General features: G+C 44.6%; 1 protein-coding gene across 2 annotated transcripts in view; it reads left to right on the forward strand.

Moving 5' to 3' along the window:
• The first annotated feature begins 4,831 nt into the window (after positions 1-4,831).
• BEND4 (BEN domain containing 4) overlaps positions 4,832-27,146 on the forward strand; it is a 31,135-nt gene continuing 8,820 nt past the window's right edge. For both annotated transcript variants that reach the window (XM_075752235.1, XM_075752236.1), the window contains exons 1-3: positions 4,832-5,285; positions 13,299-13,865; positions 26,640-26,731. In XM_075752235.1, coding sequence (XP_075608350.1) covers positions 4,922-5,285; positions 13,299-13,865; positions 26,640-26,731 — 1,023 coding nt within the window. In that variant the 5' untranslated portion in view covers positions 4,832-4,921. The remainder of the gene's footprint in view (positions 5,286-13,298; positions 13,866-26,639; positions 26,732-27,146) is intronic.

Here is a 27,146-nt window from a genome sequence, read left to right on the forward strand (position 1 = left end):
AAGAAGATTCTGCTTCCAGCTGTTTTCCCCTGTCCATCCCATCTGTGTTTTAACTGCAACTGATATACACAGCCTGCTTGACAAAATTTGACGGTGTTTCTGAACAGCCGCCAAGCTGTATAGGTGCTGGGCCCAAACGTAACACTTCAATGCAAAATATTAATAAAGTCTTTACTTCGGGAAAGCAATGTTTTCTATTCTAATTGAGCTCTAGCTCAGTGTGACTTCTCCTGCCCTGCTATGACCACCTTTTTGCAAGCCTGGATAACTGAGGTTGGAAAGTATATGAAGGGCAAGAAATAGCAGAATTGGTGAGAGTCACGCAGGTTTGGCAAAGCAGCTGGATCCCAACCTGAGGAGCATCAGCCCTCCCTTTCAGCATGCAGCCAGCAGACTTTTTGAGGTGCTGCTCTCAAAATGCTAAGTGCCGCAAGATGAGGTCTAAACATTGCAAAGAGCAATTAAACTTTATAGAGCAACTCTATGTGATATGGTGCTGGGCAAGACGAGAGCACCAAGCTTGGGCAAGGGCTAGGGCAAGAGCTAATGTTCCAGGGAGGTGAAACTGTTCAAAGTCACTCCGGTACAGACAGTGAAGCTTTTTTTAGGGCAGATGAAAGTTTGGAATATGTTATGTCATCTGTTTTATCCATAACATATTTCTAAAAAATTCTCAGCGACAAGTACCCTATACTATTTCTTGTTTCTTAAAACTGTTTTATGTAAGCTATTTTTAATTAAAATGAGCTTTTCCGTGTGTCCACAATCGATTCCTTAAAATATTAATAATTTTCCCTACATTGGGTATCAAAGCCATTACTTTTTCCTGTGTGTCCTTTAACTATATTTAAATAATTCATTTATCCATTTTCCAGCCCTCAGGGAGACCAGTTCTTTTTTTTTTTTTTTTTTTTCCACACAGTGTGATCCCATTTAAAACATAGGATATTTCCTCCTCCTAAAGTTATAGGATATTTTCTTGCCAGTGTTTACTCAGCACAAGAATCCAGTTAGCTACCATTTTATTAAGACACAAATGTAGCATGGAAATATGTGTCTGCCTGTGTATAAATGCCCTTTCCACTGCTCATCAATCTTGCACTAATTAGAAAGACAAAAATATTTTTAAACTAATTAATGTCACTGAGAAACATTCCAGTAATTCTCAAAATACAACGTAACCGTGATAGATACGTTTCAATTATTTCAAGGCATTTTCACAGGGCACTGAGTAAGCATAAGGGAAAAGCAGGGACTAAAAGCCGCGTTGCTTGGCTGATGCATCTCTGACATAGGATGTGGATTAAGGTTTAAGTGAGACCAGCAGTTCATGTTCTCCCTCAAAAAGCTCCTGAGTCACCTGATTAAAGTGCAACCTTGACAAATATGCACAGCGTTGTCTCTCACAGTTGGAATCACCAAAGAGGCTAAAAACAGCGCCATGCGCTGCATAATCTCTAACCTCAGGGGACAACAAAAACAGAGAATTGCTGTGTCAATCTCATTTCCTTGTTAGGCTCATTATCATAAATGCAGGCCTTTGGTTTTGAATGCCACACTTCAATAACATTTACCTATCAACAGCTGCTGAAATATTGAATTCCACAGTCATCTTTTCCTTTTGATGCTCTCCCTTTTGTTTCTTTATCCATAAACATGAGCAACTGAGCTAAGCTTAAATTAACTAGCTGGGGTTAAATGTTTAGGGCAGCAAATTATGGCTAGCCTGCTTGCAGAGTGGTTTAGATTACAGGGGAGAGTTGCCAATCTCAGCTCTCATCATGCTCTCCAAATGTGCAGAGCAATATTGGCAGTTCACGGCCAAATCCTGCATGCTTTAGTTATCACAGGAGCACTGCTCCCATGAATAAGTGGAGCAAGATTTAGCCCCTGCTCGGAAGATAGAGATGAATCACACTTTTATTCTTTGAGTACCTCACGGTACCTTCAACACAGGCATGTTCAGTGATTGATAGCCTGTGTCTAGATTGGGTATTTTTCTATATACTGACAAATATTCTCTTCGCAGTGATTTCTAGGAGCAGAGGAGTATACACTGCAGCAATGCCGGGTTTCTTATTTTTCCTTGTGCCCTTCGTCTTTGTTTTGATTAGCTTTTTTTTCCAAGGGTCAGTTATTTCCCATCCTTTTTCCACTCAGAGTGCTCTGAAATAATCCTGTTACAGCTCTCCAGCCCTTAGCGTCAGTAAAACAGTGGAAACTTGCATCAGTAAACAGGTAGGGAAAGACGCAACCTTCGTTTCGGGGTCAAATCCCAAGTGGTGGCACAGTCTAAGGGAAATGAAGGTGTTTGGCTTTCTTGAAATAAGCTGCTGGTATCAGCTAAGGCTTTTTGTTTTTTCACTTGATCAAGGCAAAGACTATGTGTTAACTGTTTTAATCCAGTGTCCAACCAAAATGGGACTGTAATTCAGAGTTCAATGTCTGGTTAATCATAATTTCATGACTGCATGCTGTTACTCACGAGCCCAGTCGGATGCTGTAGGATGTGCCGCAGGGAGCGGCCATGGAAGGGGGCAGCCCACGACTGCTCGCAGCAGGTACAGCAGCATCTACCCATACCTTGAGACCGTCACTTCACCCAATCTAGGGCCACACTTCTCAACTGCAAAGCCACGTTAGTCCTCCTGCAAGAGCAACTGCACACCTGTACAGAGCTTATGAGTAAAATGGTGTTCCCCTAAAAGGGAGCATCCCACAAAGCCAAAGGTGGGACCACCAGGGTTAAACACTTTTGCACCACAAGATTGGGCTGCCTCAGTTTAGGCACAATACACGGCCTTCGGGCCACAGCACCAGAGTCCCTTGTCTGAAACTCAGAGGATGAGTCATAGAAGGAAAGTGGCGGGGCGGGGGCGGGGGGGAACCCAAACCATTTTTTGGGTCTACATACCCAGAAGAATCACGGAGAGCAGAGCAGAGCAGAGCAGAGGAAAAGCCAAGACTTCCTAAAAGTAACTGAATGGGCATTTTGGTGGTCCAGTGATGGGCACTGCCAAAAACCTCAGCAGAAAGACATTCAGTGCATAAAGTATGTATTCCATTTTCCTCCTGGCTGAGGTCCCTGCCTCATTTCAGTGGCTTTGGACCCCTTTAACCCCAAACTTGCTTCTCTCTTCGTGTCCATAGAGACCCAGCATCTGCCTGATGAGCTGCAGGGACCCTGGATACCGGAGACACAGACCAGGCCAGCTCCTGACCAAGGCATGGCCTTTGCGCCCGTTCAACAGCTTGCCAACACCAAAGTATGACAGCTTATCATCTAAACATTTCATTTCTGAATGGAAGCAGAGTTTCTCTCACACTTGATTTCCAGTCTTTCTTTTGCATTACAGTACAGTATTTTTTTTAAGCACAGGCGATCAAAGAGTCAGTCAGAAAACAAAAAGACTTATGATTGATTTTGCTTAAGTAAAATAGTGATTTCTATTACACTAGCCTTTACTTAGAGGCTTTTGGCTGCTACAAGGAATCGATTTATTCTACTTGTCAAAAAAATCAAAATCAGAAACAGCCCAGCTCCTTGTATGCCCTGCACGAACGAAATGCCCAGCTTGTAGAAGTTAGCTCGACTTTCTTCAGGAGAGGGGCTGAAGACCACGGGAGTTAATTACATCAGTAGAGAAGGGTCGCTTTTCATTTCCAGAAAGCCCAACTCCGACTAAATAAATAAAGCTGAAATGGGAGAGCGATGACCACAATAAGTAGCCGAAACTCCACGTGATGACAGAGGAATGATTTCCCACCGCCACCGCTTAAATATAACGAAGGTGTTCTGTAATTTTACTTCCAAAAGCCAGAGGGCTTATTGTAATCCTGATAAATTATAGCGGCAGAAGCAGGAGAGAAGTGGGACAGAAGAAGGGAAATGTTAATGCGAAATATAAAATTGCCTCGCAGAAAAGAACGGGGAGAGCGAGCGAGTGGTTTGTTATCATTTATTTTTCTTCAACATATCATTCTGTTTCAGCTGTCTCCCATCTCACCCAGATCTCCACCATTTCTCAGAAACGTCTCTCGATGGCATCTCATTCTCTTCCTGTCTTTCACCAGCGTTTCATTATTTCTTAACTGTCCCTGAAAGGGTCTGGGCAGGAGGCGGAGGGGAGCGGGACAGGCTTGGCCCCACGTGTCCGCCTCATTTAAGCACTTCGCAAAAAAAGGGGGGGGGCGACGACGACTCACGTTGCAAATAATGTTAAATGTGATTAATCTCCCGGATTCCTGGAAATCTGACATGCATGAGTTACAGCGAAACCTCTTTTATTTCGCCATGAAATGCTTTTGCATAATGAGAAAGAAAATGTCCTCAGTGCCCTAATCAACTCTGACAGGTCCTGGACTCCCCAATACTTTTATTTATGGCATTATTTATTTCATTCCGAATAACCGGGGAGGCGGGCCCGCGGCTCGCTCCGTGCGGGGAGGGCAGGGCCGGGGCGGCCGGCGGGGCACCCGCGGCGGGGCTCCGCGCTCGGCGAAGGGGCCACAAAGTTTTAGCGGCGGCTCCGCGCTCCGCGCAGCGGTACTCCGCGGCCCCGGCGGGCCGAAACGTGCCGAGCCGGGCGGAGGGGCGGAGGGCCGGGAGCAGGGAGGGGGAGCTCCGCGGACGCCCGTCCCCCGCGGCGGCGCCCGGCGGCTCACCTGCCCCCGCAACGGGGTGCCGGGGGCGGCGGCGGCCCCACCAGGGCCCGCCTCCCCGCCCCGCTGCCATTAGCAGAGATTACCCTAAACACTTGCCGGTCGCCGCCCGTCTCCCTCCAGGCATTGGCGCGGCCGCCTGTCAATCAGGCCGGCGCCCCGCCGCGCCGGGGCTCCGCCGTGCCACAGAGACGAGCCGCGGCGGCGGCAGACACAGCCCCGGAGCGGGGCCGCGCCGCGCTGGGGGAGGCGGCGGAGGATGGAGGAGGAGATGCAGCCGGCGGAGGAGGGGCCCAGCACCCCCAAAATCTACAAGCAGCGGGGCCCCTACAGCGTCCTGAAGACCTTCCCCGGGAAGCGGGCGGCGCTGGCCAAGCGCTACGAGAGACCCACCATGGTGGAGGTGCCCCGCGGGCGCGGAGCGGGGCAGCCCTTCCCGCACGCCGCCGAGCCGCTGCCCTACGCGCCGCACGGCCCCTTCCCCAACGGGCCCGCCCGCCCCGCCGCGGCCCCCGGCGTTGCTCAGGGCCACCCCCGCCCGCCGCCGCCGGCCCCGAGCTCCTCGGGCCGCTACGGCCCCTGCCCGGCGGCGGCGGGGGGCGGCGGCGCGGAGCTGAGCGCAGGTACCCGCAACTCCTCTCCTCCGCCGCGCAACTTCGCGGGGCACTTTGCAGCAGGCGGGAGCGGGATGGGGGCTCCCACACACACCCCTTTCCCGGGGGGCTGGCGGCGGGCTCGGCGGGGTCCCCCCCCATCGAGGCTGGCGACGCCGGGCGCCCCGGGGCTGGGCGCGGGAAGTGGGGGGGGGGGAGGAACGGGGCGAGCGGCTGGGTCGGCCCGTCGGTCGGGCATAGCTAAAGTTCCCGGGGGCGGGCGGGGCCGCCGTCGGGGCCGGGGCCGCTCCCCGACCGGCATCGACCCCGGGGCGGCGGGAGGCGTGGGTGGGGGATCGCGGCCGCCGCCGTCGGGGCTGCGCCGACCGACAGCCGCTCGCGGCGTGGCGGGGCGAGCGCCCGCCGTAAGGTTCGCACCTGCGGGAGCGCCGCCGCCGTCTGCGGGGAGCGGGGCGGGGGCAGCCCCGGGCCGGCCGCTGTGGCGGCCGGGGAGGGCGGCAGGCAGGGGCTGGCTGCCGGAGGGAGCTGCTGGTAATGGAGAGGCTGCTGTTGAAGAGGTGGTGATTTTAACGGAAAGAAAATAGATCGGCTGCTTGCCTGCACCGTTTTCATAAGATGCAGCGAGAAACGGGAGATCAGACTATTTTATTATTTTTTTTCTTTAAAGGTGTAAGATACCGAGATGCTGAACGCCTGTCTTTCTTCTAGTGATGGCTTGGAGTTAAAAACCACGTAGATCTTGATATGCAACCTAAATTTGGCATCAGGAAATGGGAAATTGCATCTTTAAGCAGAGTACAATCAAAAATGAATTACAATAAATCCTATATAATTGCATAGGTCATTCTCTTTAATGAGATTTTATTAACCTGACTGTCAAGCTTTTGAGTCAGGCAGATATTTTATCTTCTTCAACTGATAAAAGTGTCAGCTATAAACCACCATATAAATATTCATAAATCTACACATCTGTGGCAGCCTATCAGCATCATTCTTTTGGACATTAAAAGCATTCTAATTACTTTCTGTCTAGCAGAGCTGAAATGCTGCCTGTTATAGTATGTGCTTGGCAGGCATGATTGCTTTTGTTTGCCATCACAAATAGCAGCATCCTATTTTATATACTGATGGTCCAGAATATATTCAGGGTTTGACTGAACAGGATGAATATTATGAAGCACCATCTGGTTTTGATAACATCGGGTATATTAACTCATCTGTTAATTTTTGACACATCATTGATTTATTTATTTAGAAAAATTGGATCCTGTTTTGGTATGTTGCTGTTTGCCTTTGTAACAAATGTGATGACATTTCCTTACTAAACAGGGAGATATGCTAGTTAATAGGATATATGGCTATGTTTTAATGCCTGTTTTCGCTCAGAAGCAGTTGTGTGCTGGATGAATTTATCATGTCTTGTTACAAATAATTCAAGCACTTTACCAAAAAAGTTTAATACTTGAATAGATTAGCCTGAAAATTCACAGCTCTGACGCATAGTCCCGTGATCTGTGGCAAAAGGTCGTGTTTTCTTTTTTCTTGAAATTACTTCTTATTTTCAAATGGTGGTATTTCGGTATTTTTTTGTGGCCCACAAGCACAACGCTGCTGGAAAATGTGACACCTACATTTCTTTACAGAAGCAGATTACGCCATGGAAAACACTCAGCTGTCTGGTAGATGACATACGAGGCCATGTTCACAGCAAAGCTCTCTGGGCTTTGATGAGCAGAAGTTTGGACTGTCTCCTGCCCCTGTAGACTGCACTAACCAGGAGCTAGAGCAGGCTTCAAAGTTTGTCATTGGTTTCAGACCTGTGCTAAAAAAAAGATAGTTGAGGAATTGCTGTTCATGCACTGAAGTTCTGTGAAGTCTCTGTCCCATCACCTGCACATCCAGGCTTTACTTTTACTTTAGGTTCTTATATGGGTCCCAACATACCCTTCTCTCAGCCAAGGCTAAAGTACCAAGCAAAACACAACGGGAGAAAACAAATCCCAAACTTACTGTGGTGTGCCAAAGTGGGGCTTTGTACAAGTTGCTACCAGAGGCTGATAAAGCAAGGGGCAAGGTTTAGATCTCCTGGGTGTTGTAATCCCTGAGGTATGGGTGCTTTGCTGAGCTATGCACCTATCCTTCCTTACGGTGATGGAGAAACACCAGGCGCCTTGTGTTGGAGGAGCTGTAGCACCAGTAAGCTGAGCAAGGAGTTGTCGAGGGAGAACTAGTTGAGGTCTGGAGGCTGTATGTATGTGAAGTACTTCCATCCTGTCATCCAGAGCCCTGACCTCTGAACAAATGTGTGAGCCAATTTAATAGCTCAAGCTGCCGCTGGGGAGCAGGAGCATTTTGTGCGTGCCCTATGCATGGTTGCTCTGCACTTCGCCCAGCTCCCGCAGGCTCCTGGGTTCTCACCAGCAACAAGGGGCACGGGCTGGGCTGGGCCCTTTCCAGAACACTTCTTACTTTAGCCAGAGGTTCGTCTCCCAAGTGGTGGATCTTGGGGGGGGGGGGGGTGGGGGGGAGGGGAATCCTTCCCTTAGCAGGTATCCAGCTGCAGGTCCACTGGGTTGTTCTTCACAAGGCAGACAGTCGCCATCCATGGCTTGCACAGTGTTCCCACTTAGCTTAGCCATAGCACTTGGCAGGTGCTTATTTGAGTGAAGGGCTGGAGGGCTGTAGATCACAGTTTTGTAGGGACACCCATTTCAAAAGTTCAGTTTCAGAGACTTCCCCTCTTCACTTGTGTAGGCAACAGTGAGCAAGTTGGCTAATAAAACACCATTCCTGGGGTGTCTAACTCTGCATTAGCAACTTAAACACTCAATGCATTTGATTCTTAACTTCAGGCATGACATTCCTGGCTGCTTGGGATTCAGAGCACCAAGTTTGCTTTTGAAATCGGGCACCTCAAATACAGCCACACGTAAGGATGCTTCCATGTTTTTGAAGCTTTTCCTCATTGTTAGAGCTCTTGCCAAGAATGAATGGTTTCTTCCTCAGCCCCTCTCTAAGAGACCACCCTGACGTCCAGCTCTGGAAAAATAGCAGGAAGAGGGGTTATGGGAAGGAGGAAGAGCAGATGTTCTCCACGCTGCACCATGGTGAGGAAAGATCTAGCTCAAGATCCCATCTTGTAGGGAAAGATCCTGCACGAGAAATGTCATCTTACAACAAGGAATGTGGAGCTGCACTGCAGCGTGAGCCTTCTCTCTCCTCTAGTGAATAGTGGTTACTGTGACCACTGCTGCTGCTGCAGAGGGAGTCACACAAATGGATGCATTCAAAGCACCAACAGATACCTATTTTCTCCTGTAAAATATCAATTCTATATAAGACTATTCAGATTATTTTCCTGGTACGAAAACAGTGTTTATCTTTGCCTTTGGTAGCATGTACATTAAATGGTATCATGGTCCACCAAAGAAGTTCCTTTTCATTAGGAAAGCATCATGTAGACCTTACAGTGTGCCTTAAAATTTAAGATGGGCTTTCCTGGAAAGCAGAGAAGGAAGAGCAGAGCTGTCGTAGAGGCGTTACTCCAGTGCCAACAACCTTGCGTGTTTAACGCAACCAATTAATCAAGCTCTGTCACGTTCAGACAGAAAGATGCTTTTTAAGTGAACAGAGAAGGTGAAGATCATCATTTTGGCCATAACCAAGAAGTTGGGATCCCTCATCTGGAAGTAGGTCTATCAGATCAGTACTGAACGAAACGCTTGTGGTCTTCATCCACTGGGCTGTCTCAGTGATCTTCATGCATAATGCCCAAGATAGCATCTCTTAGTCATGGGAGGTGTCAAATGCTCTTGCTTTTTGTAACTGAGGCATAGGTGTTTGCAGTAGTGTTCATATCTAAAACCATAATGACAAGTCTGCATGCATGGACAAAGCCATTTTGGGGGTACAGAGCTGCTGCCCCAGGATCTAGAGTACTAATAATATAATAAGCAAACAAATCAAGAAATACAAATCATCAGGTGAGAGGGCTGAAACACTGCATGGTGAAGAGTGAGGTGATTGAAATTGCTAAGGAACCTGGACTTTCGAATCTTGCTGAAAATTAAATACCAATGAATACATTCCCTCCAGGGGAGAATGTACAGTATTCAGAACCGCTCTATAGTTACAAAGATGACTTTTTAAACCAGCTGCCCAAGATTACAAAGGAAACTATGGAAAAGCCATGACCTGAATCCAGAGCCATTGAGACCCAACACAATGCCTTATTAATAAAGCTGTCTGGTGCAAGTATTGAAAAGATCCTCAGGTGTAGGAACAGCTGATGTTATACCTGCCAATCTTTCCAGACATCTTTTCTGATGCATCAGTGTAAGTCATCAGGTTGAGTTTCAGAAGTTTGCTCTTACTAAAACCCTTGGTTTTAGTCTGGCAGTTGGATAGCTAAGAAGCCCCATAGTTCAGCGTCAGTGAGAAAAAGAAGTAAAGATGAATGCTGTGTCTGGGAGTTGGTACCTGATTTGCCATGTGATAGCATCTTCTGGTTGCTTGCACTCTCAAATAATCTAGTTAGGAATACTTTTAGCAATTTAATCCTGATCTATTAGCATTTTATGCGCCTGATCTGGCAAGTCCACCTTCAGGCAAAAGTCTAGTTAAAGTCAATAGAAGTTCTGTAAGACTAAGACTGCGGGGTCTGAGACATTAGAATTACATGGTTGGTGAGCATCGTAATAAGGAAAAGGAATATCACAATAAGACTTTAATAAACTGTTTGCACTGTTTTAGTCCAATACAGTCATTTCAACAGAATCCTCCTTTCCTAGAAAATATATACATTACATTAAATCAATTAAGAATCATAGATCAGTGATTATTCAGTAGTGTTCACATAAAAACAACTTTTTGTCATTTCTTAGTGATTAGACATTGCACAGTGCTTGCATTTCTAATTACAGTCAGTCCATAAAAGCTGAAATCCCAATTTCTGTGATATATGCTAAATAGGCAGCATTTGTTTTTATTTTTTCTCCATCACAAGAAATAACCATAGTTATCGTTCTCATTTAGGGTTGTTCAGACTGTAGGTACGTGTACCATTACTGGTGTAGAAGTCGCATCAAAGTGGTACCTGCTTGGGCACAGAGCCAGATGTTTCCAGAATGTGTGCTGAGAGCATCCCTCACTATTGCTGCCCAGTGGTACCCGCAAAAAAAAGCATTTGTGAATCTTTCTACTGGCATTTCAAAATAGCCCTGCCTTGTCGTGACTTTCATTTTTATATCTTTGAGTATGGGTTAAAGTTAAGAAAAACCCGGTAATTGCTGTTATTGTGTCTTTGTAGTAGATCTGATACTGAACTGAAGATTAAATCAATACTGTCATTTCTGTATAAAATTTCAGTTACATTTTAAGCCATTATCACAGTGAATGTGCCTAATGCATTCAATTTTACAACAAAACTAATCATTAATTTTATCTTTACTGATGTTAGTTTGTATTATAGCATTCTTCAGAACTGGTATTTGAAATGTTAGGTTACTTTTTGCCATATTTTAGGAGAAACCATAATATTAGAATAACATATCTTATACTAATCTAATCTCTTTTCAGTAGTTTCATTCATATTTTGTCCCCTTGCAACAAGGATACGCAAAGAATGAGTAACTGTTTTGTCAACAGGGACCATAATGATTAAAATACAAACAGTAAATATGACTTCAGGTCTGGAATCGGATTATAGGATTAAAATGAATGAAAAACTGCTCTGTAGTAGGATTGCAAAGTTCCAATCAATATCATCCTGTAATAATTTTGAAGGGAAAATGTGGGAAGTAAAGAAATAAGGCAAAGAAAGCACAACTTAAGGTTGTTAGTGATGCTTGAGTTTCTTGATTTTCTTTCAGTTTATCGGTAGGTCCCAGCTAGAAAGCTGCAATGTCACCGGGGTTCCATCCTTTTGATTTGTATTGCCTTGGTTGTGCCTGGTTATTTTGCGCTTGCATCGTAAGGGTTAAAGACAGCTGGCTGTAGGTTAATGCAGTAAAAGGGAAGGAGGGACAGCAGGTATGGAGGCTGCAGAGCACCCGGCACCCACCTGCAACGTGGGCAGCAGTGCCTGCGTGTTTTTGCCCTTTTCAGTTTGTAATGTGGACAGAGGGCGTTGCTTAACGTTTTGGATCAACCTGCCCTGGTTTGTCTGAGCCCATGTGCAAAGCTGGGGTGTGGTACGACTCGTTAGCGCAGGAGACTGATTGCCAGGATGCCATCAGTGGCCTTGGGGCCACCCCGATCCTTCGCATGCCGGAGGGCTCTGCCTGCGTGGCCCTGCGCAGCCTCATCTCCCAGTACTGCGGCTTTGCTTACTCTGTCCACCTCACGTCCCTGTTCTCATGGTTGAGTCCTCGGGAGATGACACCCTTGGGTTTTGGGCCGGGGAGGTCTCCTCGGGCTGCGTTTGTGACTGAAAGCAGTTGTGTGCTGCTTCAGCCTTGCCCTCTTTGCAGAGTTCTGGAGGATGGTAAAAATGCAAATTAGTGGTGTTTCAAATACTCTTCAGGCCAGCTGTACCAACCTTAGTATGAAGTACATTTTCCACCAGAAGGCATATCTTCTGGATCATGGGGAAGTTCCGTGAGGAATGCCACCTCTTAAAGGACTGAATTCTGAATGTTTCTGTTCTTTACGTATTGTCAGTGTGACGAGGCTACGTTTTCGTCTCTAGTGATGAAGTTAAGATAGATGAAGGTCTGAGGTGTGTAGTCTCATGCATCTGTAGCAAGTTGCCTTTTTAAAAGTAAATGCATTTGTCACTTTCTAAAAGTCAAGCCTGCCTGAGAAGAGCTCTCCAAAATTGGCAGCGCTTAAACCTAACAGTCTTTTTTTTTTTGTTTGTTTTAAATCTCATGCAAAATGTTAGTTACATCTTTTTAGGCACCTAGAGGATCTCAGCTATGAATAAGCTAAAAAATTTGAAAAAGGCATTATTTTTATTGGGGAACCTAACAGGTCATACTGTAAATTAGAACCAGATGTCTTGGTCATTTTTCATCTGGGTCCAAGAACCGTTACAGCAGCTTGACTCTACATACATAGACACCCAGAAGTGAACCATCCTGCTGTGGAGGTTTAGGTTGTAGCTGCTGTTGCTCCATGAGACGTGATACCTCCTGTCATTAGAGGCAAGGCTGACTAGGTACGGTGTGGCATCCTTAGCCTACTTCCAGATCCAAGCTGCTGCCTCTGTCAACTGCTGCACAGCCCCACATGGAATTTCCTGATTATACCCAGAGCAGCTTGAAGAACTCTGCACTGCTCTCCTCTGCATGATATTGGCCTACCCACAAGCTCATAGGAGGTCAGCAGGACAGGAAAAAATCATCCTCTGAGCGGAGGAGCGTCACATTGCACATTTGATGCCTAACCTTGGTGTAAGAAGATGGGTTTGTGCTTATCACTCTTGAGTTGTTCTTGGACATATCTGGAACCTAAAGCAAAAGGAACAGAAGCAAAGTCCATAGAGCTGGAGGTGGGTCACGTGAAGTGTCCCTCACCCAATGTCAAGCAAATGCAACAAAGATTAAAGGGAGAAAAAGTCAAGCTTGCAAGCCTTGTTGGAGAGGAACAGGGCATAGTAAGGAGGTGTAGTGCAAAGTTCTGTAAACATGTACAGGCAATGCCCACCAGCAGCTTGAAAGCGGCTTCCAGAGGAGTACTTACTTGAACCTTTACTTGTAGCAGATTGGATGGAATTTGTATTTTCTTCCCCATTTTCCTGTCTTAATCCCTCTGAAAGCACATGGCAGTAAGCAGTGCCTATCATCACAATGCACTTCTGATTAACAGCAAGGGCACAAGGGCACTCTCAAAATAGAAGCAAAGTCGGGATTGTTTTAAATCACAGTGTTGCAGAAGTATTAAAGCAGAAGCCATAATTTTAATGTGTTCAGAAATAAAATGCATGCTACTGTAAACGATTGTGTACATTCATCTAGCTGCTACTGCTTGGCATAACCTTTTGCATTAGGTTTCTGTGATTCATCTTTTCTTTTGTTTCAGAGAGTCGAATGATTCTGGATGCCTTTGCCCAACAATGCAGCCGGGTTCTAAGTCTCTTAAATTGTGGTGGAAAACTACTGGACAACAATCACTCTCAGTCCATGATTTCTTGTATAAAGCAGGAAAACCCAAATTACAGTGAAAGACAAGAGCAATGTCAGCTTGGGAAAATGGTACATAGTCAGACGTCAGACATTTTAGACATAGAGATGCAGTATATGCAAAAGAAACAACAAACCTCAGCCTTTCTGAGAGTTTTTACCGATTCCCTTCAGAACTACCTGCTTTCTGGGAGCTTCCCTTCTCAGAACACCTCATCAGTAAATGATTTTAGCCATTTGGCAGATGTGGATCCACTTTCAACCTCTCCAGTACACACTTTAGGTGGATGGACATCTCCAGCAACATCTGAATCTCATGGTCACCCATCATCTTCTACACTTCCAGAGGAGGAAGAGGAGGAAGAGGAAGAAGGTTACTGCCCTCGGTGTCAAGAGCTAGAGCAGGAGGTAATTTCATTGCAACAAGAAAACGAGGAACTTCGTAGAAAATTGGAGAGCATTCCAGGTAAATAATCCCCTGCCATATAATATTGTCAGTCAGTGATAAAACCAGTTTGGGTAATAATAGTTTAAGTTCTAGTTGTCTTTTAAGGTTGTAGTTATAGTAATCAAACACTGAAATTTGTCTCCGTCTAAAATTCCTATAGCTGTTCCCACTGGAAAATTATCTGCTGATACTCATCCATACAAATTGTGAGTCGTAGACTAATGAGCTGTGTTCAGGATGGGATGTACTTGTGATCCCAAATTCCAAACATCAGGTGATTTGTCTTGGTAATTTCAAACATATCGTTTTATACCTAATTATCTGTATTGTTCTTTAAGTGATGTTGCAGCTTATAAACTTAATTCCCTTTTGGGGCTCCTTTTTTTGGTTACTTAAAGAAACTACTCAAAGTTACATCCGTACTTTTAACAAAAATAGATTTGGCTTTTACCTTGAACAGTATCTCTGAAATTGCTGTTAGGTCAGTGAGAAGGATAAATACATCTCCTGCCATTCATCTTCAGATGGTACCTGAAAAAAAAAGCTTGGCAACAACTTCTCCAGTTCAGCAATACCAAGCTTCCACTGGGGGAGAGAAAGCAGACAGAAAAACCCCATCTAATAGAAACCCCCTCTGTGAAAAACTTCTCTTGCCCCTTTAAACTTAGGACTTCTCTCTGTTAAGGTATCTTGGACCCATATCCTCTACACTTTAAGCACAAGCAAAACCACACCTCAATAATACTAAAAGCAAACTGGAATTTAGCAAGGAAAATAAGTATACAGCATACATCTGACACATCTATAAATGTGAGGGAGCTGCACCTTTGCTAGCTAAAGTTTGAGGTCCTTAGGGTATCCATGCAAAGTTATTTGAACTAATCCCTAAATAGCAGAAAAGTGCAGGTAATTTAGCATGGGCTACAAGAGAGAAAATACTCCAAAGATGCTAACTATGCAGAAGGGAAGAAGGCAGCAACCAGCTATTGCCCAAATATGTAGGTGCAGTTGCAAAATCTGAGCAAAAACCAAGCAGCAGTATTCATAATTCTTCTCCCCATCTGTCAATGATGTATTATGAATTATTTGTATTAGACTGTGGTTTTCATTTGTGCATTGGTCCCTAGGGGTACCAGCAAATCCCATAACCAACATTGTTCATTGCAGAGAAAACCCAGAATTTGGGATATTTCTGCCACCCCTCCCAAAATCTAAAGTCACCATCACTCATACATTCTCACCAGATTCAGTAGTGGTTCGTACATTGCGTGGAAACACTGTGTGACAAAGGGAATCATGTGGACTGCAACTCCTGTTGGGTCCTGGTTTCAGGTGTATAAGACCAAAAATTATCATTAAGGTCTATAATCTGACCTACAGCTTTCATTCAATCACCTGTATTGAACCCCGTAATCTTTTCAACTTTGACTAAAGCATAACTTACATTTGACTCAAGTAGTATCTCAGAAGGCCTTCAGTCCTGAGTTAGAGACTCTGGTAAGCAGTGGCTCTACCTCCTTCCCTGATGCTTGACTCCAGTGGTTAATTACACTGAAGAAAATGTGTGCCCAGTTCCCTGCCTGCCTATCTGAAATCAGCATCTAGTCATTGACTTACATGCTTTGCTCCACTAAATGAAGTTCTGTACAGGAGGGGGTGCTTTTTCTGGATGAAGGTACTTACAGGTTGAAAGTTGATTTAATTTCCATCTTAGATAAACTAAGCAAACATTGCTGTTTAAAACTCCCCAAGTGAGTTGTATCCTTCTTGTAGTTCTTTTCTCCCCCCTACTCATGTCTTTAAAATTTGGCACTGGAAATACGTGCAATATCTGCCTGAGCGAAGGTGAATAGTCTCTTTGTTCCCACCCACGGTTGTCCGGGTCATTTGGCCATCGGTCGTGCAGCTGAGCTTCTCTTTCTGTGCGCATTTCTTCCTAGACATCCCTACTTTGTATTTGGCTGTGTTCGTGTACTAAGTGATCCAGATTGCTTTAGCTGCCCTGTTGTCCCACTGTTCACTGGTTCACCAATTTCTGTATCATCCAGATTTATTTTTTTTTTATTGTTTTTAAATTAACTTCGTGATTCTGGTCAGGAATGTTGAATGGTATTGAGGCTGCTGTCAGTCCCTGTTGAGCCCTGCTAGAAACACATCTATTCGTGATGATTCCCCCAATGACAAATACTTGAGATGTCAGTAGCAGGTTCTTAATCGATGTATACTCTAGTCTACTGATGTTGTGTGCTTCTGCTTTTGCAATCCAATAACTTATGGTAGTAAGTTAAATGCCTTTCAGGAGTCTAGGTATATTACATCTGTTCAACCCGACTTTTTCAAGTGAACCTATAATCTCATCAAAGAATGATAATCAGGTTAGTCTGACAAGATCTACTTTCCATAAGACCGTTTTGACTGGCATTAATTATATTCATATTCTTTAGTTCTTTTCAATTGAATCCCATTGCAATTGCCTGTATTTTGCTAGGGTTAATGCCCGGCTGAGCAGCCAGTGTTTACTGGGGTCATTACAGTTACCCTTCATCCCACTCTAAAAGAGCGATAAATATACATAAACACAGTCCTTTTTCACCCCCCAGGACTAATGAAACACCTTGTTAGCGGTGCATCAAAGGAAGCAGACAAACATAAAATAACTCTGCAAGGACATATGACTTCATCAGCCAACATAAAACCGTCATCGTATGCATCTGCTGCTGTCTGGGTGACCTATACAGATAGGCCTAAAGTGACCTAGCTGTTTGGGGAAGCGTTAAGAGCCACAGAAGGTGCCGTTGGGTTTTGCTGTGTGGTAGGACAGAGGTCTGAGCTCCCGGGCAGTCCCACCACTGAGCAAGTTCAGTCAAAAATCAGCTAAGGACAATGTCTGTCTCCAGTGCTGTTTTGCTCCAGTGAGCTTCTGCTACCAAGGAAGCCAGCAGAAATTTTTGTGGGACTTGGAGCACCCAACTCTGTATGTAAATGGGTGCAGTGCTCATTCACTGAGCAGGGGTTTTTTGCCTCTCAGGAGGGAGCCAGAAAGCCCTCTCTTTGCAGAGGGTTGCAGCATGATTTGCCACCATCTATCACATCAGAGTCGTCTCGGAACACAAACTTTCTTCTCTGCTCGTTCATACATCTCACGCTGGGCATCCAGCAGGCCAGGCAAGGCGATTAGTGCAGGGGAAAAGCGACTGTGGAGGCAGCTAGATGAGCGTGGGAGGCTGCCATGCCATCCCATCAAGCAGCTGAAAGAGCAGGGATTTTGACGCGGTGGTTTTCCCACTTGTCCCTGAGGGAGCTGGGCTGGAGCTGCTTGGTGAGGCTGGCAGGGGACCTGGCGGGACAGGGCAGGCGTGCACCGTGCCCTCCCCGCAGGCGCTGAGGCTCCCGCTAGCAACCCCGTCAACAGAAGATGAAAGCACCAGCCCCTCCCTTCTGCTCTGTAACCATCTACGGATCACTTTATCCTTTTCCTGAAATACTTTGCATTTCTTTTTTTTTTTTTCACTTTCCATATGCAAAAGCCATTTTAAAATCCATGAGAGTTTGCTGTCTAAAAATAGTTACCACTGTACATCTCTGCCTCTAGCTCTGCAAAGCACCGTTTGCATGGCTTACAAAGAGGCTACTGGGAAGAAGAGTGTTTTCTCAGCAGATGTGAAGGTGACAACTTTTTTTTAACAAATATTACACAAAACATATCCTCCTGTAGTTTTGGACACAGAAAATGAGATTTTTTTCTGTTTTCAGGACTCTGCCCTGTTGCTGTAGGAGCCCTCCAATCCTATAGGATCACTTTGCCCATAGCCTAGCATCACTCTTTGGCAGATCACCACTGGAGAAAAGCAATTATGTGGGTGAAATGTCGCATATGTTTTGATGGGGGGTGGGTTTTTTCTCAAAAAATAGTCATTTGATTTGACTGAAACAATACTTAAATTTTTATGAAATCTTAATTGTTTCAGCTATGAAATAAATGAAGAAAAATTCCTATTTCATTGCTTTGGTTTTGGAGCAATGCAACTTGTGCGGTTTTCCCTAATGTTATTTTTTTGTAGGCAAAATCATTAACCAAACATTTTCAGTTCTCAGTTCAACTGAACAAAAGAGAAACATTTTCATTTGCTGTGTTATTTTGTCTTGTTTTCAGAAATAGTTAAAGATAGGTAATTCCTGAAAGGAGTTTGGCTAACTTGTCATTGGCTCTTTAAGGTTTTGAGGTCGTCGAGAACAGAGCAAAGTAATCCATCGATATGAGGAGAAGAATGTCTTGTAATCTCTTCCCTCTGTGTAAAAATTACTAGGGCTGTGATACATTCCCAATAGTAAAATTAAAGACTTATTTTTGAGACTGTGTGTTAAGACCTGGATTTAGACCATCTAATATATAAGGATATTAAGCAATTCTCCTTTGCTGTTGTCAGCATGATTTTTATCACAGTTTTAGGCCTAAAAGGTAGAAAATATTTCCAGGTGGTTAAAGCAAAGGTCAGGAGTCATGAGTGAGAGTTTGCCTCCTGGTGCTTCCAGCTTTGCTGTGTGGTTTTGGGCAAATCAGCCTGAAAGTAGTAAAAAGGTATAAATAAGTAAGATGAAGCAGTGTGTGATAAATATAGTAATTATTCTAACCTTGTTGGCCTGGCAGCAAAAAATACTCCAGCAAACCGCAGGAGAATGGGGGTGAAACCCCCCCTCAGATGTAGAGGTGATCACTTGTAAAGACGACATTCTTGGTGGCTGGAAGTAGCCAAAGCAAAGCAGGATTTGCAGGTAGAGTTAATATCAGTGTAATTGAAAAAGTCAGACAAGTTTTTCAGGAGGTTTTGTGTGCCCAAGGCTTGACTCTTTTTCCTGACTATATCGGATGATCTAATAAAAGATATTACTTTTCCCTACAAATCCTGTCTCCTTTATACTTTCAGAGCATCGCGTTTCCAAAGAGCCTACCACAGCAGCAGCGTAGATAAAGCAGCCATCAAGGGTTATGACGAACACTTTTTCATGTCTTTTTTTTTTTTTTTTTTTTTGTCCTTTTTCTTGATGTTCTCATTTAACCACTTCTTTGGTTTCCCTTGATGTTCTGGATGTTTTGGTCTGATCTCTGGCCTCGTTCTGCTGTTCAGCTTCAAAGCGTGAAGTTACTTCGGGAGGAGAGAGCCTCGAGCGCGGTCGCCCGGTGTTTGGCACGAGAACCCCTTTGAATTTGCAGCACGGCTTTGCTTGCAGCTTGGGGGTGCCGGCTTAGTTTGCTAAACCAGCCTGAGTACAAAAACTTACTGAAACGCGTACATGCAGCAGACCAGAGCTTTATTAATCTGTTTTGTCCACGCTTCTGGCTAAAAACCTGTGAGAATTTGGGGGGTCAGGTTTCTTAGCTACCTTGGGGAGTAAGAGCTGGTGGGAGTTTAGTGGGGAGCTGCGGTTCAGCCTGGTGAGGCTGAACGCCCCGGTCTCAACTTCGGTTTGTGTTCTACAGGTCAGCATTTGGCATTTTAGTGACACAGCCTGCTGTCCCCGCTCACCTGGGGCTCCTTGGTTTCCCTGTTAGTTATCAGCAGCATAAATGTGTAGAGGGGCTTACAGGGGAGGTCCCTGCCCTGAAGACCTCATGGCTGAAAGGGAGGACAAGAACAGGTACCTTCTATTAAGTAGAAGGAAAGTGAGGGAGCACAGACAAAAATAAAAGCCCCAGGAACACGTGGCAGCATCTTTTAAATGAGAGATGCACAGCTGCCTTGTTTTATCTCCTGTTCTGCTGTTTAGGCAGAGGTGTACATCCCAGGGGCGTATGGAAGGGGCACATTCTTTCTTCTTTCCGCAAGAAATATTTTTTGCAAAAGAAAATTAAAAGAAATACAATGGCTTTTCAGATGCAGATTAACAGAAGTAAAATGGTTTTCCACTCCACCTGGAAAACACAACTGAGAGGGATTTTAAAAGTAATGGGATATTTGCTGTAATTTTTTCTCTGTTCCCTGCTTTTGGCAGGCACGTAGGTCAGGTTAGCCAATCTTTAACTCTTCTGCATACAATGTCAGCTCTTCTGAGTTCTGCTGGCTGCTCTCACTACAAATGGGTGCTTGTTTTGTTTTACCATCCAGTTGTTACAAACATCCAAATTTGTAGGGTCTTGAGTACCAAGATCAGTTCCTCTTTACTAACCCCCATCTCTCCTTGCCCCTCGCCCTTTTTCCAGCTCATCGCACCCCAACAGATTGTCTTCCTGGCCCATCCATGCAGCTTTCTCTGGCTTTCAGCTGATGATTGAAATAAATGATCATATGAGCTAAAATAATCCAAGCCACGTTATTCTGCACACTTGTCCAAATCTGAGGCAGAGAAGGCATCTCCGTTAATGTTATAAGAAATTCACACTACCTATGTAGTTCGTCAGCAGGTTCCCTATCATTTGTTACATCTTTTTGACAGTCGAGCATCAATTTAGAAATGCCCTGTAGTGAACTCGGAGTGAAGCATCATTCAAGGTCAAGTGAAGGAGGACGCATTGCAATGCTGAGCCAGTCTTAACTAACAGCTGCTGGTCTGAGCGGGGCGGGTGTAGATGTACACCTTTCCCAATTCTCCTCCTCGCTGGCGAGTCAGAAGTAAATGGTCCTGAATGCTAAGGGATTTGTCTTCTGCTGCGCAAAACAGCAGGAGGAATACTAGCCAGTGTTGGCTACGGAGCACAAAATCTCATTAATGAACAGAATAACCAGATTTCTTGCTCTCTGCTTGTGGGGCTGAGGCCAGCACAGGGAGACACACGGCCGAGCCAGGGGTGAGCCATCCCTTCTCGCTAGGGCTGTCCGGTGCTGCGGGAGAGGTTGGAGATGTACCCTGTTTACGTTGGAGATACGACTTATTTACAGCAAGCCCAAGTATCTCTTTATAGCACTGTGCTTTGGCAATATAAACAGCCCTGGAGTGTGTTACACATTTTGTGGAGGAGAAATGAGAAGCCCTCATTTTGACAGATATCAATACAAGTGATTGTGGCCCAGTAACATTTACAATGAGCAAAAACCCAGCCCCAACCAAGAAGAGAGAGGTTCTTGGCACTTCATAAAAAGTTGGATGCAATTATTAGAGCCACAGGTTAAAAAAAAAGAAAAAAAGAGTGGGTGGTAATTGGGAAACATTAGAAGCAGATAGTTGAAGGCCCCAAAAAGACTATCTAGGAGGAAAAGTTTCATGCTGGTTACAAAAACAACCAGCTTAGAGGGAAAGTGAAGGAGCAGTTGGAAACATAACAAATGGAGTAGAGGGGAAGTTGATGGTGATGAGTAAAAAGCAGAGTCTAGGATCAGTGGAAAATGAATAATTAAAATTAAACCTGGAGCACTCTGTCGAGGAGGCATTCTTTGCCTGGCAAATTAAAGGAAAAATATGGCATCCCAATAACAGTGTCGGGCTATTAGCAGATGGAAATAGTAGGTTTTGTCAGCAATATGGAACTGCTCATGGAGTATTTCTGTTCTGGTACTTGTGAAGAGTAAAATGATGCTGTCACATCGATACGATGATGATGGTAAGCAGGTAAGAAGTATTTTCCATTTCCACCGTAACTCTGGGTGTTAGCACTCATTCAGCAGCGGCTTCAGGTGGGACAGCACCCTCAGCTCTCTGCCACAACTGCCTCCCAATGTCGGGACAGCTGAAGAGCTTGTTAGTCAGTGCCAGAATTGCCAGCCTTTTTAGAAATGATAAAGAGAATTTAATTCCAGCCCAGGTTGTCAGACAGAGTGGTTCAAGAGTGGAGTCAGGGGTCCCTCCAAGAGACTGGCATCACCAGGAGAGCCACAGCACAGGCCGCCGGGAGCAGTAGCTGCTTGGCTACACCAGCTTTTCATCCCTAAGTGCACATCAGCTTATTACCAAAAACATTAAGCAGCTGCTACCAAAGTGTGATGTGTTCAAAAATCATGAGATTTGGACAACTCACTTCAGGAGCTAAAACAAAAATGAAGGTGGACAAAGAGGACTGTGACTATAACTTTCTTTATGTTTTGGAATATTTGGGATGCTCCACAAGATTGAAAGATGTATGATTTTTTTTTTTTTTATTTTTTTTTTCAAAAAGGACATCTGAGATGTCCCAGATGATTGTAGGCTCGTTGGCCTGGTACTGAGCCCAGACAAACTAAGTGCACAGCTGATGCCAGCTTCAATTAATAAAGTACTAAAAGAGAATAATAGAGTTAGTACCTGGCAACATCTTGCCAAATTATAGGTTTGATGAGATGAAAAGTTCGGTTGATGAGGGTATTGCAGATATTCAGAGTATTATATCACATCATATTACAAAAAGTGATTTAAAAAATGCAAATATATTTGTATTCAGGAAATAGCCATGATGCAGTTGAATTTCTGGAGGAATTCCTTTTGAAACTGCTCTCAGCCCATGTTTTTAATACTTTCATTGGTAAAAGAAAGCATACAATCATTGCTCACAGCTTGCAAGCGGTGCAGAGGTGGCAGTGAGCAAGGAAGATGAGAAGTGACAGACTTGGCGGAACGTGGTGCAGCATTACTGTGTGCTGAGGCACAGAGAACATCGCTCTACTTGGTTTCAGCCCCCGGGAAATGGACACTGAGAAGGGCTTTTGGGGGACAGGGTGGCTTTCTGGCCAAGTGTTGATGCACAGTGTGCCCTTTGGATGTACAGACACGTAAGTAGGTGTAGGGACCGCTTTTAGCGTGAGCCCAGCATCTTGGCAAGGTCAGTGTTGAGCTTAGCAAAGAGAAGACGGAGAAATGACTTCACTGCTAACTATAAGTTCATAACAGGTGACAGGCATTTTCCATTTCTTTTCCAAAGATTTTATAAAACCCAATCGAACGGAGACATAATGCAGACTTGAAATAAGGTGTAAGTTTCTGAGGGTGAAATAGCACACGCTGTAACAACGAGCCAAGGGTAGAAACTGCATGGCTGGGAGACGGCAACTTGAGTTGTACTGTGTTTTACCCGCTGATGCTGTCTGGTGAAAGAGGGTTTAGTCTGGGGAGTTGCTGTGCTGTGTGGCAGGTCAGACTGAGAGTCACAGCCCGGCTTTTGTCATTGGCACAGTTGGTGGCCACCACACTGTTCAACTATTTATTAGAAATTAGGATACTCCGCAGAGAAGGCTGTGACAAGCTATGCTGAAGAAGCACTAGTTACAATGTACGGATGCCTAGAATTACAAGAAAGTCTTAAAACTTGGATCAATAAACAGCAAAGACCTGCCGCCTCTTACACGTGTCCTGCTTAGCATCTTAGCAAGACCAGCCTTCCCCAGCACACCGAGGCCCCCGTCGCACCTCCTCCTCGCCCTTTAGCTCCCGCAAAGATCTTGCAAAGATCTTTCGCTCACTGCAGGCCAGGTCATTTGGCCACTTCCAGTGTTTTTTCTGAGCCACTGGCACTTTTAGAAAGTAAAGGCTGTGGAAACGTCTTCCTAATGGGCAGGAAAATTACTGCTTCCCCGCAGGCTTTCTACTAAATCATAACAAGCAAGTGTTATTTCGACATTAGAGTCTTTCCCGTTGGTTACAGTCGGCATAGATCCCTGTTGGTGATGTCGGTGATAGTGGATATGTGCATAAGCGTGCAGAGAATCAGCTCTCGGGGTTATGATCTTGTTAACTCTCTAGAGACCACATCAAAGTCAAAGAAATACAAAATAAATAAGCTAGCAGGTTTAAACGATTATTCGTTCTCACAGTTGGGAGCCGCGGGCTCTTAGAAAGTTACGTTTGCTGCCGGCTTTGGAAGAAACAGTTCCTCTTGTCTCCGCAAGGAGAATATTTGCAGAGCCATAAGACGGACACAGAAGCAAAACCGAAGCTTTGACTCTCACCTTCTCTGTGGCTTCCTTTAGGCTTTGGTTAATACGGCAGCCCGAGAAATCTGGCTTTGCAAGTAGCATCTGGTGCTTGAAAAGCTGAGGTTACTTGTACCAACTGCACACTGTGATGTACGATGGCTTTACAAGTCAAAAGTGCTCAGAGTCCTCCAGTCACTGGAATGATAACAAAATCATACAATTTTGTGCTCGAAACTTTGGTGCTTGTATGAAGATAGAAGTTTTTGTAAGCTTCAGCCAGTTTTTAGTACCTTCTTACTTCTCACTGGTAATGAGAAAGCATTTTATCAGCAGACTACAGTTAAAGTAGAGCTGTAATTCATCTGCTGGGGATGCAACAGGTTAAATAGTTTCCCGTTGTCTTCTCGCTTGTGCCCCATCCCTTCAGAAGAACATCGCTAAATGCACCTTTGGGTAGCCTGCAGTGAAATTACTTACTGTGGGTAAAATACCATCCTGCTGTGAGATCAGCTCCTAAAAATTAGAAATTTTTCATGCATTATATTCTGTTCCCAGTCAGGCCCCACGTTGTTACACGTAATTACAACTAATAGCACCAAGGATGGCTGAGAGCCATCAGGTCATCACCAGGGACTTTTGCTGATAGAGGTAACCACAAAAGCAGGTGTAAACTTCGCAGACTGTTTTGAGCACAGCTTCATGGGGACCAGAGAAGTCTAAAGCATCCAGGTACCGCTGATGCTTTGGCAACTGTGTCCTCAGTGAGCTTGCTAAAGGAAGAGCGACACAGGGTAGGAGAGGGATACTTCGCAAGTATCTCTGTTTCCCCAAGTGTCACTCAACTCTCCTCCAAGTCCAGGTATCAGGCATCTTTCAGGCAGTAGCACAACCACCCATCATAGCCACTTCCATCCTTTTGTCACCTTGCAGGAGATGCCGGGATCTCACGGGAGATGCTGGTAACTTCCACCCCGGTGGGAGATTTTGCTGACCTTGTCACAGGGTTTCTGGCGCTGCCCGGGGCAGCAAGCCGTCGTGATCCTCATGCCTCTTTTGTGGGCACCTACTTCATCAGAGAGTAACCTGTGCATGGCGATTCCTAGTGTAATCTTCATTTTGGACACGCCAGACAGCAAACACACACAGAGTGTAAGAAAAGGGCCGCAAAATTCTGTCTTATCCTTCAGTTCCTTATCCTTTCCACATGGGAATAAAACCCAAAATTTTCTTTTTCCCATATGGGCTTTCCTCTATATAAGAACAGGGGAAAAAGCCAAATCCTTTTTTTCCCACACCTTCTTATAAATATCCAGTGTACTAAAACATCACCTGTGGTTATTTTTCTCCTTTATTGCCCGTAAGAACTTGTATTGAATTTTTTGATTGCTGCTATATATTAAACACACAGCTCTCATTATGGGAAGGCCACAGAATATGTTGGTGAAACTATTAAGCTTGACTGCCCTTCTGACTTTTTCAGAACTGAAACATTTTCTGAAACCATCCAATGACACTTAAAAGTGCTTTTTTTTCCTACTGGAAAGAAAAAAAAAAATCCTCATAGGGCAACATCACTGTGTAGCAGCTACGCTACGGAGATGCTGTCCTGGTCTAGCAATGAGCAGTGAAGTCACTGGAGAAATAAAACAGGTAGAAGGCACTTGAAATGCTAACTTTTACCTAACGCATAACCTCCTGACCTCCTATGGCAAAGTGTGATGTATCAGATGAAACAGGAGTGAATACACTGATGGGTCGGCTTTACGGAGAAGTCAGCGTGGGGTGAAACGACGTAGGAGTTTGTTATTCGTATCAGGCACTTTGCACAACATAAAGGAGTTCTGCACCCTGCCTGTGTAGGCAGGGGTATAGTTGCTGCGCAGAATGCCCAGGAAAGGGTGCAAAATACCTGTAAATCCTACCTTGAGACATTCTCAGTGATTTCAGTGCTTGCTTTCAGATTGCCAGCTTAAGACAAAGCCCAAAACACTATGTTTTTCCAGGTGTAAAGGCTGAATGCCAAGAAATGATTAAAAAGGAAAAAAAAAAGAAACACTGAAATATTTTTTCTGGATTTTTAGCTGAATCTGAGATTATCTCTGGATATTTTAGAAAAACAACCCATACAAAATGTGAGAGTGATAACGTACCTTAAAAATTGTACTTATTTAGTCTTGCACAAGTCAGTCAAAATGTTGGGTTAATATCTGTTTAATTCTCCTATGGTGTTTCAGGCTCCGGAGAAAAGCACTGTATCTCAAAAATACTCCAGAGTTAATCAGGGATGTGGCAGCATCTGCTTAAGAGAGACCCGTAATTGAATCATCCCTAATTAACCTATCACCTCAGCAGAAGGGAATAGGATGTTGGTACCACTACTGAAATGGATGAGTGTGATGGGAATGGAAAGGGGGGAAGGGTAGGGAAGGGAAAAATAAAGCAATTTGCCTAACAAACACCTAGATTTATTACAAATCTGGGAGGAGGGAGGGAGAAGAAATTAAAGTATATGAATCATTAAATCTGTTCAGTATAGTTAATCAGACTGTAGTTTCAAAAACATTTGAGCATATTTACATGTTAATCAGTGCATGATTTAGGTCCAAGAAATGTTTTCTCCTTTGTGTGGTTCCGGCTGTTTACAGTATTTACAGATTTTTTTTTCTTATTATCATTACTGCTGACCTAATTTGTATTTGCAATAATTATAATTACAAACTAGGAAAAAAAAACCCTTTGAAAACTAGTGGGCAGAAATTAAAAGCGATGCCAGAGATCTCAACATAGGAAATACAACCTCCGTCGTGTATTTATTGAATGAAATGTCTGCACAAATCAAAATGAGAAGTATTTCCTATTTGAAGTAAATCTCACAGACGTACAAAACAGATCCTGAAGAACACTGCTTGATTTAATATTGTTGTTCTATTTTGTGCTAGATAGCTAATATACAGTAATTGCAATTTGTTTCATACAGTGCCCTGCCAGACTGTTTTAGATTATTTGAAGACTGTACTGCAACATCACAACCAGCTTATGGTACCACAGCCAACAGACCATCCGACTGAGGTAGTATACAGTGAAGACAAGCTACATCTCTTTATGTTCGACAATTCATTCAAAACATGTAGGCAAATAAATCACTAGGTGCTGGAAGAATATATTTAGTAGTAAAAATATGTAAAATCTGTTATTAAACTGTCATTCTTAGGTACAGTAATCCCCCAAATGGAGGAGGCGCATCACTAGTATAATCTAGGATGACTTTACTAACCCCCTCCCTCAGCACCAGCTGCGTTTGCCTTGCTGTGGGTAATTTTTGTCTCACCTTTCTTCAGAAACATCACTTTTGTGGATAGAATTCAGGCTAGGGTTAGCCTGGTGAAAACCGTAGCTGGGCGATTGGCGGTGGCTGCCCGTGGTGGCTGCAGCCCCTGCGTGGGGGGGTACCGACATGTCGTGTGCCTGGGCACGGGCACGCGTG

Source organism: Balearica regulorum, chromosome 4 (genome assembly GCF_011004875.1).
Source record: "Balearica regulorum gibbericeps isolate bBalReg1 chromosome 4, bBalReg1.pri, whole genome shotgun sequence".
In the NCBI taxonomy this organism is placed as follows: domain Eukaryota; kingdom Metazoa; phylum Chordata; class Aves; order Gruiformes; family Gruidae; genus Balearica; species Balearica regulorum.